Raw genomic sequence first — 16,639 nt, 5'->3', positions numbered from 1 at the left:
ATTACGTGACGAACACCTCAAAATGTTTTCAAATATACCAAAAAAATTCTTATCACTTTTAAACAACATTGTTTGTATCTAATCATATTTTGTTGTATATGTTCGAAATCCAGAAAAAATATCGGACAGTGCGCTATTTTATATTCTAAAATACTAAAAAAAGAATAATTGCTAGTATTTTAATAATATCTCTTAACAACTACACAACAATCTGTTAGATGTCGAATGCGTTTTTTTCCACAGAATTTTTTCTTCCTCAAGTTTCTAAAAATCTATCCATATGCATATCTTCTTGCAAAATGTCTTTTTTTCTCAGTTTGCCTTTTTGCAATTATGCTACCGCTCCGCGCTTACCTTTATTTTTGTGGATTCCTGAGTCGAGTTGTTTTGTATGTTTGATTAGTGTAATTACATCAGCACATATTCACTATACTTAATTACATTCCGAAGCGGATTGCCAGAGAACAGATATTTTTCATTTAATAGGCGCACGCCCGTCACAGTCAGGAGTTGATTGCATTTTTGCTTAAATTGTTATATAGAAGGTATGAGGTATGTGTTATGTGATGAGCCATTCGTCCTTCTACTCTTTTTTTGACGCCAATATAGAAAATTAAATTTTTACCTCAATTTTTATTTTTTTTTACCAAAATGTAGATGCAGTTTAAAAAATACTGATATGATCTGAAAAGATTTAGAAATGAATTGAATTTATATTATTGATTTTAATAATGAATTTATGAGATTTTATACTATATATTATTCAATATTTATGATTCAATATTATTATATGATCAACATATTTATTGAATATCAACTCCAATTAGTTATTGGTATTGGTTAAAACGAGGTTAAAGCTATATTAATATTAAGATCTATTTATATTTTATATCGAACTGAATGATTACGAATTAATGAACCATACAGTGGTTTACCTTACGTTCTATGTTGGAAGAACGTTGAATAATCTATGATAGTCAAAACCTACAAACATAAAGATTGTATGTTGGCTATCAGGATCAGGATCAGAATCATTAACGATATTACATTTTTTTTCTCATGTGGATAAAAAGGTAACAATATTAAAATAGACATGTACGTCCAATGAAGTCCAACCCTCCTGACTGAAATTGCCATAGCTAATGCCTCGCAGACCGATAATAATATACAAAATACAATATAAAAATTGTGCAGGGCCGTCATTTTTGAAAGATAATATAAAATTGATCTATCATAAAATTTAGGTCTGCATTACTATTATTGACCAATTTATAATTTTATATATATTATTTCGATTCAACTTTATCAATCTTCATCGATCATATATTGTTTTTATAAGCAAACTAGCAAACCCGACGAACTCCGTTTCGCCACCAGATGGTTTCGTCAGAAAGATGAGAAATTTTTTTGTTTTATATTTGGAAAGAAAAAATTGGATTTTATTATACAACAGTAATGAATTTATTTCTATTACAAAAATCGAAGTGTTTTTTAGTTGAACTTCTCTAAGTAAATGAAAGTGAATCCGCAAATTAATCGTTTCATTGATGTGCTCTTTGGCAAACCACATTTTTTTGTTTTTTGGTCTGACGTTAACACAAACAAAGCGGATTTCCAACTCGTGAACAGGCAACGTATAACTGCCCATGTGAAAAACAATGATTTTCTAAATAATCTATTTGAAATTTATCCCGCAAACACTAAGCGATTGGCCTTGCAACTTGTTATTGCAAACGCAAGGCAAACTGGAAATTGCAATCGTTTGAAGTCAAACGGAAGACCAGTCGGAATCATTGGTACCAAATCGCCAGCAATTTTTGATTAAATGGTGAAATTCAGTGTGTATATATCATTATTCTTTGCGGCAAGAATTGCTAGTTGACTTAACCAAGCAAAATTCTTATAATTCTCACTAATGTCATTACTTGAATTTTTAATTACGGTGCGTGAATTTCCAGCAGCTTGCATTAAAGCACGATGCCATGCACAACTAATTTTCTTTGCTATTAACCTTGCGGAGCCCGAACCTTTTCTACAAATGCAAAATTGTCGAAATCGGTTCGTGAGTTCTGGAGTTATTTTGTCAGGAAGGAAAACCCGACTTATTTTTATATATATAGAAGATAATCTATTTGCAATTATTTAAAACAATTATTGATTATTTTTATTACTCAAATTTTTAATTACGGTGCGTGAAGTTCCAGCAATTTGCATTAGGGCACGATGCCATGCACCACTAATTTTCTTAGCTATAAACCTTGCGGAGCATGAAGCCTTCCAACGAATGCAAAATTGTCCAAATCGGTTCGTGCGTTCTGGAGTTATTTCGTCAGGAAGGAAAACCCGACTTATTTTTATATATATATAGAAGATTAATTATTTAAATGGTGTACAAAAAGTACAAAGCTTGGCAAAATGTTACCACTTTTTGGGTTACAAAGATTCTTTCTATTTCGGTGCGAAAATTATTGGACTTTAAATTGTAAATGCAATATTATAACTGTATTTCGATGTCAAATTTTTACTGGAAATGTTTCTAATAATTTTTGAACAATTTTTTTATCTCATTATATTTTTTCATATTTTTGTTACGTATAATATATTTGCAGTAATATAATAATTCGTATTCATCTTTTCTGTCTCATTTTATATTACATTGATCATGAAGATTTGGACAGTTAAGTAAAATAACTTCAATTGAAAAATGTATTCATATATTATATATTTGTATCAAGAACTCATTAAATTCTTTTCACTACTTTACTTTAAAAATAATAAATCTGTATAAAAATAAGTTTAATTCGAGTTTTTGAACTTTTTGATTAGTTATTCATGCATTTTGTCAAACATAATTTTTATTTAACAGAACACGATTACGATTTCGCCATGAACTGTTCGTATTTGTCTTTTCCTTTTTTTCTACATCGTTTTAATTATGGTATTAAAGTGAAATATATTTGTTTTAAAAATCTATTAAATTATTTAAAAAAACAAAAAATCAACAACTCGTTTACGATTTCAATTTTATTAGTATTTTTTTTAATTAAGTGTAATAAAATGTTCTTTAAAAAATTATTCAACAGTTTCATATATTTTTCATTGAGTTTTATATTTTTACTTTTTGTATTATGTTTCAACTTTTTATCACGATGTAAATTTCAATTCTCTTTGCTATAATAGTTTGTAAATGAAGCTATATTAATTTAAAAAAATGACAATTAAGCGGAATAAATTTTGATATTTAAGTGGAATATTATTTCGTTTTCATAAAAATTACTTACTAACACATTTACTTGATACGTGTTTATATTTGAATTCAATATAGGGTAGGGCGGAGGCACAAAAGTTTAATTTGACTTTGAGTAATTATATTGTAAAAACTAAACCAATTATGTCACAACAAATAACAATCAAACACGCAACTATCTGACTATGTTCAGTAAAACTCCCAGCTAATTCGTCATTGTAGAAATATATTTTTTTCTGTTTTTCAAAAATTTGATACCATTTCTATTTTACCCCATAGACGGGGTAAAATGGCCTGGGGCAAACAGGTCCAAAGTTTTATTTTTAACTTCGAAGAGATTTTACAAAATAACAGCTACATTATTCAACCAATGCAAAATATAAATTTCATGAGTACATTTTTTACAGAGATAATACTGTGTACAACCTTTATCTGGTATTTCGTCGGAAATATTCATCAATAGAGTTAGAATAACTATTTATTTAATTTATCTTTTGTAAAATAGTTATTTTTAATTTAATTTATTTTTTTATTTACCTATGAATTATTTTTGTTTACACTTTTGCCAGGATTAAATTGGTTCTTTTACCCAACCCACATTTAAGCTCTTATAACAATTATATAAAAAACTGTTGAATCTAACCTAAAATTAACAATACATCTTTCAAACAATAATTACCTAAATACTATGTTATGGTCTCGTATACTAAACAATAGCGCTCACATTTAAAACTATCAAAAGTAAATACTTTCGTTACGGATTTTAAAATACTGTCGTTTATATCCTGATAGCAGCATCGTAAGAATCAAGATGATGGATGGATGGCTTTGGATGGTTATACATTCTTTTTCCTCTACTTTCAAATATTGTTCTGAAAAAGTTGTTAACTTTACTTGTTTTTGAGACATTGGTGGCGGACATTTTTACCCGCGGACTTTTAAAACTCTCTTTATATTATATTTTTGCATAAATTTATATTTAAAAAAAATTATATTAATGCAAGAAGTATTTTGTATCAAGAACTTATTAAATTATTTTTACTACTTTACTGTAAGAGTAAAATTCGCTAATATTGTACTTTTATAAAAACTAATTGTATATAATCTTAAACTTGGTTACCTTATAGAATAAGTTTTATTCCAGCTCCCGTCTTGTTAAATGAATACGCTATCCCATCACAGTTGGGCGTTGATTACATTTTTGTTAAAACAACGACTATGGTGATATTGTTGTTGGCTTGTGATGTTGTTTAAGCGGTTTTGTTGTTAATATATTATTTGCTACACGTGCTAATGTTAATGACAATAGACATCAATGTTCTACATGTATGTCTCTCAGTAGCGGCTTTATTCGAAATGCTACTGGAAAATTTAAAAGCCTTAAGGCGACAAGAACAGTACGCTCATTATATGCGATTTACATTGCAGTATTCAGTTTTAACATAAAAATATCAAAACGCAATAGGAGAAACTAAGAGTCTAAGTAGAGAAATGCTAGGAAATAAAATTGACAAAATTGATGGAAAATTGACAAAACGTATCGATTTTTTTCTCTACTCGCTTTCGTTTTTAATACTAAAATTCAATAATTTAATTTTTAATTTTTTTGGATGTATTCAATTGTTCGTAATACAAATTAACAAAATCGATAATAAATATTTTCCGTGATTTATGTTGCAAGCCATTCTGATCAAATTGTCATATCAAACATAATATGGCATGCATGTGTATGTATGTGAAATTAAAATCAGAATTTGTTATTTTGGATTCATAGAGGCAAATGTTTCAATAAAAGATATTTTGTCGACAAAAATCTACATTTCATACATCGTAGTGAAATGCCAAATTCACCACAAAGCTTTAAGCAATGTCTTAGAGCTTTTTACTCAACTTTGCTTTCTGCCCCAATATATGATATAAGAATTTTTTCTCAATATAAATGTAGAAAGCATAAGAATTTATATTACTTGCATTTAATTTCTTACATTTATAATTTTAACAAGAGCTTCAATTTTCTCCAAATTCCCTAATTCTAATTTTTCTCTTCTCTTTGTTTATAAAAAGAAACTTCAAGTAATTTAACTTTAGGCACTATGTTTATTAATTTTATTAATAATTTTAGTTTTTAAGACAAACTGATATATTGTATCTCGAGTAGTTATTTAATTAAACTGCAGATTAATTAAATTAAAATTAAATTATTTCATAAGTAGTTATTTAAAAAAATGACATTTAAAAAAATTCTGTATTTTTCTGTGGAACTCTAACATTCTAATGTAAATAAGTAAATACTCTATATAACAAATTTTATTAAGATAAAATAAGTTTCTAAAACGATGTTACTGTTATTGGTTGGTTCAGTTTGCATTTCTGTAACTGCACATTTCTTCCTAGTATCTTATCAGAATCCAAGTGTTCGACTTAATTAGAAATTGTTATGAGAATTTTTTAGATAGCCTCAACACAACAGAATATGAAATTCGATATCTTCTTCATATTTTATATCTGCAATCTTTATTTTTATTTTTGCTAAATAACAATAATTATCATGTTGTGGCATAGCTGATTAATAATTAAGTTTTAAAATTATCAATTAATAATGAGCAGTTTATTATTTAGTTATAGATTTTTTTTCTGAAGATTTGAAATGCAATTATTAGACTTCTATTTTTGTTATCATAGCATGTCTTTAGCAAATGCGCTTTGAATTAAATTAGAACTTAGGTGACAAATAAAAATAATAAATGTATATAAAAATAAGTTTAATTCGAGTTTTTGAACTTTTTGATTAGTTATTCAAATTCTTAGTCAACATGAAGAACTTGGTATTCAAAAGTAAAAAGCAGACATATTTTAGAAGTTAGCCTTTTAATAATGAAACTTTGTTCCGAAGACAAATCAATCTTCATGTCGCAACCTTCACTAAACTATTTTTTTTTTTAAATTAAATATGAGATTTTCAATAATTGTTGCAGCCCTTTTTGAATATGATGTGCAAATTTAACAAACAATTTCTTAATCGTTCGAATCCGTTCTCAAATATATTTTCAGTCCTTAGCGGTATTAGTTAATTATACTCTTTAGGAAAAGTTTTGATACGATTTTTTTTATTAATCTATTTAATGGCATTAACACAAGATATTGGTTGGATTCCCATTAGAATCCTTTTATACAAGTATATTATGTATATACTCATTAGTTAAAATCAAATAAATCCATGAATAGGGAAAACGCCAGTACAGAAAGCGTGAATAAGGAACTTTTACTGCTCGTAGTTTTAGTAAATTAGAATATTTATAAACTCGATATTGGTCATATTTTTTGCTTTATTATTATTATTTTGAACCCTTCAGAATAGTTATCAATACAATACTATGCCAATATTTGTCTTAATCGGCAAAAATTATTATTTTTGAATTATGCACGCTATTAAATGAAGAAGATAAAGGCAAACTAGAAATAGAGTTTACCTAGAAATAATGTTATGAAACCCAATCAATATATAGGATAGTATCAAAATTAATAGGTTATTTGTGTTCAGGCTTAAATTTTCTGAGATACAGTATATGAATTGCTCAAATAAAAAATTAAAAAAAAAAACATTCCACCAAATGAATCAATTTGTCTTTCATTTAATGCTGGGTGCATCAGTATACTTTTTCGCAAGAACATAAAAATAGAAAAGTTTTTTCTTTTGCAGGTAGCACAAACATGACATATTATGTAGATCTTTTTGAAAATATTGCTTTACTTAACTTAAACTTTATAACACAACCATATTTTATATTCGTTTTTAGTATAATTTCTCAAATTTACAAAAAATCCTTTCCTTGACTAATTCAGCAACATATATATATATATATATATATATATATATATATATTAATATATATTATTATATATTCTGTAATTAATTTGTTTCATCTAATAAAAGTTTTAATTTAGAATTCGTAAATCAATTTACATTTTTATAGAACTTGTTGACACGTCGATTTAGAACTGGAACCACTTTAAAATGTATCATTTTTTTAGAATGCATATTAATTAAAAAACGTATCATCAACTCTGAAACATAAATTCTTGATAAATATTGAGTGTCATTTGATTGGAATGATTCAGAACTCCGTTATGATTTGCTTCGATTTAAACTAGACTGATAGTAATAAAATACAATTTATGCATAGGTAAACTGTACTTAAATATATACTGTTACTTTCAGTGCATTTGCAGTGCATATTTATTTCAATTTTTATTTATTTTGCAGAAAATTGTAATTGAATATATCAAAATGTAAAAGCAATAAATGTAGGGGCTATAATAGTAGGGGAAACTGGGTACGGTTGTTCCAGGGTAGTGACAGTCGGCACAACAGCTAAACTATAAGGATTTTGATATAGGGTTAAAAGTTTAGTTTAGTTTTTCCAAAAAAAAAATTTTTTTTCAAAAGAAAGTTATTTTTTGTCAAAAATAGTTTCTCAAAAATCTAATTTTTTTTTTAACCTATATTTTTATGCCTGTCACAACCGTCTTTCAGGTGTGGACGTGAAATCCATTGTATCTAAGGAAAATATTTCAGTATTCCCACGAAGACAAATGTTCAGCATTTAATTAACTTTCCTCCCAGATAACTTGTAAGTTAATAAAATTATAGCCGATTTAAAAAAGTGACAGAATTGTATCCAGTCTCCCCTAATCCAATTTATTAACTTATTTTTATATTTAATTTGGGAATAATAATTAAATAGTAGTTTATTATAAAAACCTTGCAATGTAAATTAAAAATTTTACATACTTTTATTTTTTTACGTATTAAATGCCTGGAAGATTTATTATTATTCCCATTTATTACCAAATGTGTTTAATGTTATTGCCTTGTTATGCACAGATTTTTGATAATTGTTCTATAAATGTATTTAAAATTCTAAGACCTGATAGGTAATTAATATTCCAAACGCGTTTGACCACTCATATATAAAGAAACCAAGAAAACGCCAAAGGCAGAAGCATTGATAAATAGGTACAAAATATATTTAGACTATTAAACGATTATTGTAATTTGTATATATATATATTAGGGTGGTCCTTAAAATGGTCGTTTTCGAATTTCCTTGCTCCCAGGGGCTCAAATGGTTCCAAATAGATAAAAAACAATTCTCTGAAAGTTTTAGCTCTTAATATTATCGTTTAGATAGAGCGCAATTCAATCAAAGTTTTGTATGGAAACAGCATGACAAAATTTTCAAAAATTTAAAAAATATTTTTTAGATGTAATTTAGCTAAGTTATACCTAAAACATTTTTTTTTAATTTTCAAATTTTTTTACATGCTCTCCCCATACAAACTTTGATTGAATTGCGCTCTATCTAAACGTTAATATTAAGAGCTAAAACTTTCAGAGAATTGTTTTTTATCTATTTGGAACCATTTGAGCCCCTGGGAGCAAGGAAATTCGAAAATGACCATTTTAAGGACCACCCTAATATATATATATATATATATATATATATTAACAAAGTCTAATAATCGGGCATAACATCAATAAAAAACATGAATTTCTTTCAAAAATTTATTTTAAATCCATACGTTTCGGCTATAATCCTAGCCTTCATTCAGTGGAAACTAAAAATAAAATTAAAAACTAAAACAATTGAATTGGAGTGAAAAGAAAAAAATAAAATAGTAATTAGTACTTACAATTAGTTGATCTTAGTGTTAGATTGGAAAATTTAATAATCCATGGTATTAGGATATGGTAATGCACTACACTATGTATTATAAACATTAACTTGAAATTACACAATATTTTCACAAAATACTGATTTGAAAAAATCACAAATGAATAGTGTGTTATTCGTAGACTGGTTGAAGATGTAATGGAGAAAGTCATTTTTTAAAAAATATTTTTACCAAGATTCTGCACATGTGTGGAACGAATTGTAAAACCTTTGCGCGAACGCTTTTATTGTTTTGTAAGAAATTTGGAAATGTTATCTAAATAGAAGAGATTTGTGTCGCACAGCGTGTTGAGTTCATTCCGTTTATTTATTGTCTTATTGTTATAAATAGTTAAAAAAGATCCCTCTATAATTCTTCGTTTAAATAAATTTTGTTCAAATTGTAGTATAGTCGGATTAGAAAAGTCCATATTGTGTTTTAAAGTGTATATATGGTCTGCAAGAACAGTTTTGAATTGTTTGGGGTTTTTTGAATTGTTTTTATGTTGTTGTAACCGTTTATTGAGGTTCTGGCTAGTTTCTCCTATGTAAATTAAATTGCAGTCTAAACAATTTATTTGATAGACGAGATTTCTGAGTCGTTCGATATTAAATGGGGTTTTTGTTTTTGTAAAAATAGTGCTAGTAGTTGTACTAAAATTGGTTACAAGTCGAAGTCCAGATTTATAAAAAAGTTTTTTCCAAGGAACATACAATTCTTTAATGTATGGCAAACATATTACACCAGAATGAGTTTCTGAGTCAGGTAAATCGTTATGTACTGTGCAATTGTCCATTTTATTCAAAAGGTACGTTCGTCTGTTACTAGTTACGGAATTTATAAGTTTTAGGGGATAAGAGTTATCTGTTAAAATTTTTGTAATTAATTTGATGTTGTTGTCCCAAAATGTTTTGTCCGATAGAAGTATTGCGTGGTCCGTTAGATTTATTATAGTACCTATTTTCATTTTGAGTGGATGATAAGAAAAGTAATTAAGGTAGCGTCCGGAATTAGTTGGTTTTTGATACCAATTTGTTATTAGTTTGTTATCTGTAGTACGTATGAGTTTTATGTCTAAGAAACTTATCGAGTTCATTGTCTCCAATTCCACTGTAAATTTTAGTTTTTTATTGACGTTATTAAATTGATCAATTATCATAGTGACATCATCACTAGGGATACAAGTGATAATGTCATCTACATAACGGTAATAAAAAATATGTTTATTGTAATTTTTAAAAATTGTATTTTCAAGGAGTTGTAAGGATATTTCTGCTAGAGATGGACTTGCTGGGGACCCCATTGGCGCCCCAAAATTTGATAATAAAAAGAGCCATTGAATTCAAAATAAGTGTTAGAGACAATGAACTTGACAGTTTCCCTGAACCAGTGTAAAGATAAAGAAGTCAACGGGGAAATTTCATTCCATCGGATTGTTATTGCGTCTAAAATAAGGTCTAGGGGTACATTAGTAAAAAGTGAGACTACGTCTAAGCTAATTAGTTTGTAGTTGTTTGGTATATAATTTATCTTGTGTTTTAAGTCAGTAACGAGTTCATAAGAATTTTTTACGTAGTGTGGTGATTGTTTTGTTATTGTAGTCAAAATGTTACTTATGTATTTTGAGAGTTTATATAGGGGAGTATTAATGTCGGAAACTATTGGTCTAAAAGGTAAATTATTTTTATGGACTTTGGGAAGGCCATAAAGTCTGGGAAAATATGGGTGTAAATTTTTCAGGTCAGAAGTTATCTCTTTTGTTAGTTGTTTGTTTGTTGTAAGTTTGTCTAAAAATTTATGGCACGTGCGGTTTATGTAGTCAGTTGGATCGTTATTGGTAATTTTGTAAGTATTAGTGTCAAGTAATAATTCAGATATTTTATTTATATAGTCTTGTTTATCTATGATAACAGTGATGTTGCCTTTATCCGCTTTAGTGACCACTATATCCGGATGATTTTTGAGAAATATTTTGCATGCTTTAAGGTCTCTAAGAATATTATCGTAAGTTGTATTTTTAGTATTAAAGGAATTAATATGTTGGATGAATTTTTTACAAAAAAGATTTCTCGTGTGAATTTTAGTTTTCGGATCTTTAATTTGTTGTAATCCATATTCTAAATTACTAAGCAATTTAATAAAGTTAAAATTACGACAAGTAGGAGGAACTGAAAAATTGGGTCCTAAAGCGAATATGTACAATAGTCTGTCTGGTATGTCGATAGAAGAATAATTTTTTAACCATTTATCAATAATATTTTTATCTAAAATTATTTTGTTTTTTCTAATTTATTTTGTAATAGTTTTATTAAATTTGTTAGTATACGAAAGTTTCAAACTATTGAACTGTTTGTTGTTTCTAATTGTTTCTAAATATAAAAAGTTTTCAAAAATATCAATTTCTACTGTGCGACACAACCAATTTGTGATTTTTTCAATCGTGTTTCTAAAATTACAAATATTTTGATACACCTGTTAATTGTGAGTGTAATGTATTTTAAACTAACTTTTTGTAAACTATTGTATTGGGAATTATTACTAATGAATTGGAATTTTTTAATGTCTATTTCGTAAAATTAGGAACAATTTTTTCTTTGCGACATCTTAATAAGAACACTTGTTTGTTGAAATTTATGATAAGTTTAGAATTGAGCTTAGAAATTTTTTTAAATTGTGAAAAATGTAAAACCCGTAATTGCGCCTAATAAATTCAAAAAATGACAAGTTGTGATCTGCAAAATGATTTTGCTTTCCTTGTAATCTCCAATTGTTGTGCTGTAGAGTGACCATTTTCCTATTATAATGACGTAGTGGTTCCATGGATAATAATTGTGTAGTTGGAATTTTAGTATTTTATCTTGTATAAAGTACTGAGAGTAATGAATCCTTTTTCAGCCCAGGAAAAATATTTGTTATGATTCTGAATTTGATGTTGACATATGTATTAACAAAGTCTAATAATCGGCATAACATCAATAAAAAAACATGGATTTCTTTCAAAAATTTATTTTAAATCCATACGTTTCGGCTATAATCCTAGCCTTCATTCAGTGGAAACTAAAAAAAATAAAATTAAAACTAAAACAATTGAATTGGAGTGAAAAGAAAAAAATAAAATAGTAATTAGTACTTAAAATTAGTTGATCTTAGTGTTAGATTGGAAAATTTAATAATCCATGGTATTAGGATATGGTAATATTCATTTGTGATTTTTTCAAATCAGTATTTTGTGAAAATATTGTGTAATTTCAAGTTAATGTTTATAATACATAGTGTAGTGCATTACCATATCCTAATACCATGGATTATTAAATTTTCCAATCTAACACAAAGATCAACTAATTGTAAGTACTAATTACTATTTTATTTTTTTCTTTTCACTCCAATTCAATTGTTTTAGTTTTTAATTTTATTTTTAGTTTCCACTGAATGAAGGCTAGGATTATAGCCGAAACGTATGGATTTAAAATAAATTTTTGAAAGAAATTCATGTTTTTTATTGATGTTATGGCGATTATTAGACTTTGTTAATACATATGTCAACATCAAATTCAGAATCATACAAAATATATATATATATATATATATATATATATATATATATCCATCAGTGTAGACGAGGTTATTGCTACCGCTGTGTACCTTTCTGTATAAAGTTCAGCACGCACACATACTCCTATTAGAATAACAGATTAATATAATAGATCTAGTTTAGAAATTAGATCAGGTATATACAGCTGCGCATTCCAACTGGATCAACTTTTGTATTGGACCAAAATCTGATACTGATATCTAAATATGATAATATCTACTTTGTTTAACATTTGCATCTTTTTATAGTGAACAATTTTTGGGGATTTTGTTTCTGACAATCGCATTTGGATGCAAATTATTTATTTGTAAAAATATAGTCATTTGGGAAAACCATTTTAAATTGAAAATGTATGGTATGATTCTAATATGTTTCCAAGTGAAAACATCTTTTCGCAGCATTTCTGCAATAAGTTAAACTATAAAATTACTATTACAAAGAGCAACTTGATTGGGTTGCCTCCTAATATAAAATAACATCACAATAGATAAGACAACTATTGTGTTGTCTTCTAGTATAAAGTAACATGAAAATAATAGGAAATCCATAGGGTTGCCTTCTAATAATCGCTGAGAAGTATCATTTCAGTAGCTCATAGAGCTTTTATTCAAAGAAAAAATAAAAAAAAATCAGGTTAAATATAATCTAATAAATTTCATATTTAAAGTAATTTTATAAGTTTAGTTATTTAGTTAGAAAATAATTATTAGGTGATGGGTGACAGATAATTACATTAAAAACAATTAATAAAGAAATTCTGCAATTGAGGCAATAAGAGCTCCTTAAAATTTAGTCCATACTAATAGAATAATTCCAAAATCGGGTTGCAGAATCAACAACAGCATCAGCAAGTTATTTTAGTAACTAGTATATGTATGGAAACTTTTATTTATAGTAAGTAGTCGCGTATAGTATAATTAACATTGTTATTAAATAATGCATTATTATCTTTATTTATATATTTTTTCCTATGGTTTGAGCAATCTTTCAAAACCTAATAATTGCAATAGTTGTTGGCTTCCCTGTTGTCCGGTGGTAAGAGCTTTGGCTTGGAACTAGAAGGTTCCAGGTTAGATGCTTACCATCATATCAAGCAGTAGTAAAACCCCTTGTGAACATAGCCCTTCTTTAGATTGCTGAATCAAATTGGCTGGAACTAAAAGGTTCCAGATTTGATACCTACCATCATATGAAGCAGTTGTAAAATCTCTTGTAAACATAGTCCTTTTTTAGATTTCTGGATCCTATTGGCTTCCCTGATGTCCAGTGGTAAGAGCTTTGGCTTAGAACTAGAAGGTTCCAGGATTGATACTCACCACCATATTAAGTAGTAGTTAAATCCCTTTGAAAATAGTCTTTTTTTAGATTGCTGGATCAAATTAAAAATCATCAGTTTTAAGGCAATTTTAATAATAAACAGAGCCGTTGTGATAAAGCTTCTTCCTAATAACGTCGCTTTTTACAAGGCGACCTAACGGTTGATGTATTTGTATTTGATATATTTTTATTACTGATACTGGTGATATATTTTTAATTTGGTGCAGCATTGGCGGAAAAATATTTTCACATGAAAACATATCTTGCATTTATATTTTATGATAAAAACGGATATCACATACTGCTGAATTCAACGGCATTCAATTTTGGGGTTTTTCACCATCCTTAAAACATGTTTTCAAACTTCAGAAAAGAGCATTAAGAATCATGTTCTCTCTTAACTCGATGACAAGTTGTAGAAATATTTTTCAGAAGTATAACATTCTTACTGTTCCTAACATATTCCTACTTATTACACTTCTCTTTATAAAAAATAATCCCAGTACTTTAATTTATCTTCCATGTCTGATTCCACTATGTCACAAGAAATAGAACTATCAAAGGATCGACTTTTAAGCTTAATACTACTTTGAATTCAATTGATGGTTTTGGTATTCAACTGTTCAATTTATTACCTTTACAAATACGTCAACTAAGCAATCATAAATTCCACAACGTTTTGATTAATTTACTAAAAGCCAACAGTTTTTATGACATTTCTGAATATATTAATTTTGACTTCAAGAAATACAGTACCATCCCCTTAATATCATAAATATCTATTGTTTACTGATTATATGTGATATCTTACAAATACAGCAATTTTTGGCTATAACTGAGTATTACTTAGCTTTGAAATATTTTTCTTCGTCTCTGATACTGCTCTTTTTTTTCTTTCAGAAAAGCTTTTAAACTTTTAAATAATTTCTGCAAATTAATGGATATACAGGACCTCAACTTTTGAAGATGCTCTAAACGAAGATGTAATATCAAGTTTCATAAAATCAAGACTCAAAATTAAATTAGTTTAGCACTCCTTTATTTGTATTTCTATATTTGGTTGTTCTGTTATTTAATTAAATTTGTATATCTAATACATCTAATACATCTAATACATCTATAAATATGAATACATCTAAATATGAATATAAAGTGAAACCATTATGCAAATATATTATGTCTAAGATTAATAGGATGTTGGTTTTAAAGAATAAAGTCATTTTAAAGAATTAGGCTGACCGAGATGTAGAGCCGAAGCTCTTAGCACTAAGCCACGACAAACCCAAATAATATTGATAATTAATTTTATTCACAAAACAAAAAAATATAATTTCGAAAATATTCTACATCCTTATCAAAATTCTTATTTCTTTTAGATGGCGCACTTCGCAGTTCACATAGCGAGATAATCTACTTCTTATATCTCAAAATGGACAACACACCAGGTTCTCAAGTTGCCAACAATTACACCCACGGAGGCGCCCGGCTTCAAGTTTCATCCAACAATGTTTATAACTATCAAAAGAACAACTACCAACATCTCTCGAATTATCAGGATATTGGATATCCGGATAATGATTACAATTTATCTAAAAATACTCTAGAGAGATTTTCTGACGAGACTGATTCTTCACTGATTAAGCAAATATCGACGATTTGTCAAGTGGATTGTGCGAGCCCTCAGAGGAATCAGGTAAAGAAATATTATTTTTACTGCAAAATATTATTAGTCATATTTTAATTCGTAGCCTAATCAAATGATTTTTTTATATGCTCCATAATTTATCTACATTAGATATTAAATCACTTTTCTTACTTTCACTTTCTGAGAAACTTTGAATTTTCTTCTCCAATCAGGATTGCTTTTTCAAAAATCTATAATTTCGTTAATCAAACGGTTTGTACATTTGTTTGGTGGTTAATCTCCAAATTTAATTTCTTTTGTCGAATTTTAGTACTTACACCTTTCTATTCATTTTTTTGTTTTAGTTAATTTACTTAAAATCAATGTTTTATTTATATTTTATGATAAGTTGACCGAGTCTATTATGTATTTTCAGACTGATGATGCGATAATCTACCAGGAAGGTACACCAGGTGCCGCTGCCAAGGGTTTGAGAAATGCTCCTGGTCAAAATAATTGCTTTCTCAACAGCGCTGTTCAGGTAAGAAATCAATTTTAACTAAAATTACAAAAAATCCTATTTTTATTCAATTTGACTCATTATTAGTTTTTAAGTAAAATGCACTGCATAGTTTGCGATAACTAACATCAATAAGCTATAACAAAACTATTTAAACTGCCAACTGCATTTTAAAATAAACCTTTTACAGTTTTTAGCAATTTTTTTTTCAAATTTATGATAAGTTTTTGGAATTTCTGCTATATCTTGAACATAGGGTTTTTATATTTACTATGAATTGAACATAATTTATTAATTTTTTTTTGAAAAAAAAAAACAAGATTTATCACTATATTTGAACTTTTATACTGCAAGTGAATAAAGAGTTTTTATTATTCATTTCAATAGTATTTTTTGTTTTTAGAGTTACCTTTCTAGTTGTAGCAGAATATTTGGTATGACAAATGGAACAAATTTAAACAATTTTTAAAAAAATCGTATGCTATGCATTTTACTAAACTGTATTAACGCAAATTTGTTATACATAACATACTTCTATCTCATCAGTGCATATTATAATTAATTTTATAAGCACAGAAATATAATCCTAACGACTTATAGAAAATTCTGTCTCATAATTCAAGA

General features: G+C 27.5%; 1 protein-coding gene across 1 annotated transcript in view; it reads left to right on the top strand.

The window, feature by feature from the left end:
• The window catches only part of LOC113371226, a 35,151-nt gene extending 18,667 nt beyond the window's left edge, over window positions 1-16,484 (top strand). Inside the window, exons 2-4 of the mRNA XM_026611864.1 lie at window positions 15,248-15,564; window positions 15,932-16,036; window positions 16,419-16,484. Coding sequence (XP_026467649.1) covers window positions 15,301-15,564; window positions 15,932-16,036; window positions 16,419-16,484 — 435 coding nt within the window. The 5' untranslated portion in view covers window positions 15,248-15,300. The remainder of the gene's footprint in view (window positions 1-15,247; window positions 15,565-15,931; window positions 16,037-16,418) is intronic.
• The last annotated feature ends 155 nt before the right edge of the window (window positions 16,485-16,639 follow it).

The sequence above is a fragment of the Ctenocephalides felis genome, unplaced genomic scaffold, assembly GCF_003426905.1.
Source record: "Ctenocephalides felis isolate EL2017-DRISC unplaced genomic scaffold, ASM342690v1 CF-g0.4_SCAFFOLD_01492, whole genome shotgun sequence".
Lineage (NCBI taxonomy): Eukaryota > Metazoa > Arthropoda > Insecta > Siphonaptera > Pulicidae > Ctenocephalides > Ctenocephalides felis.
Note: the sequence above shows the minus strand (reverse complement) of the source record. Positions and strands in the feature narration are given on the sequence as shown.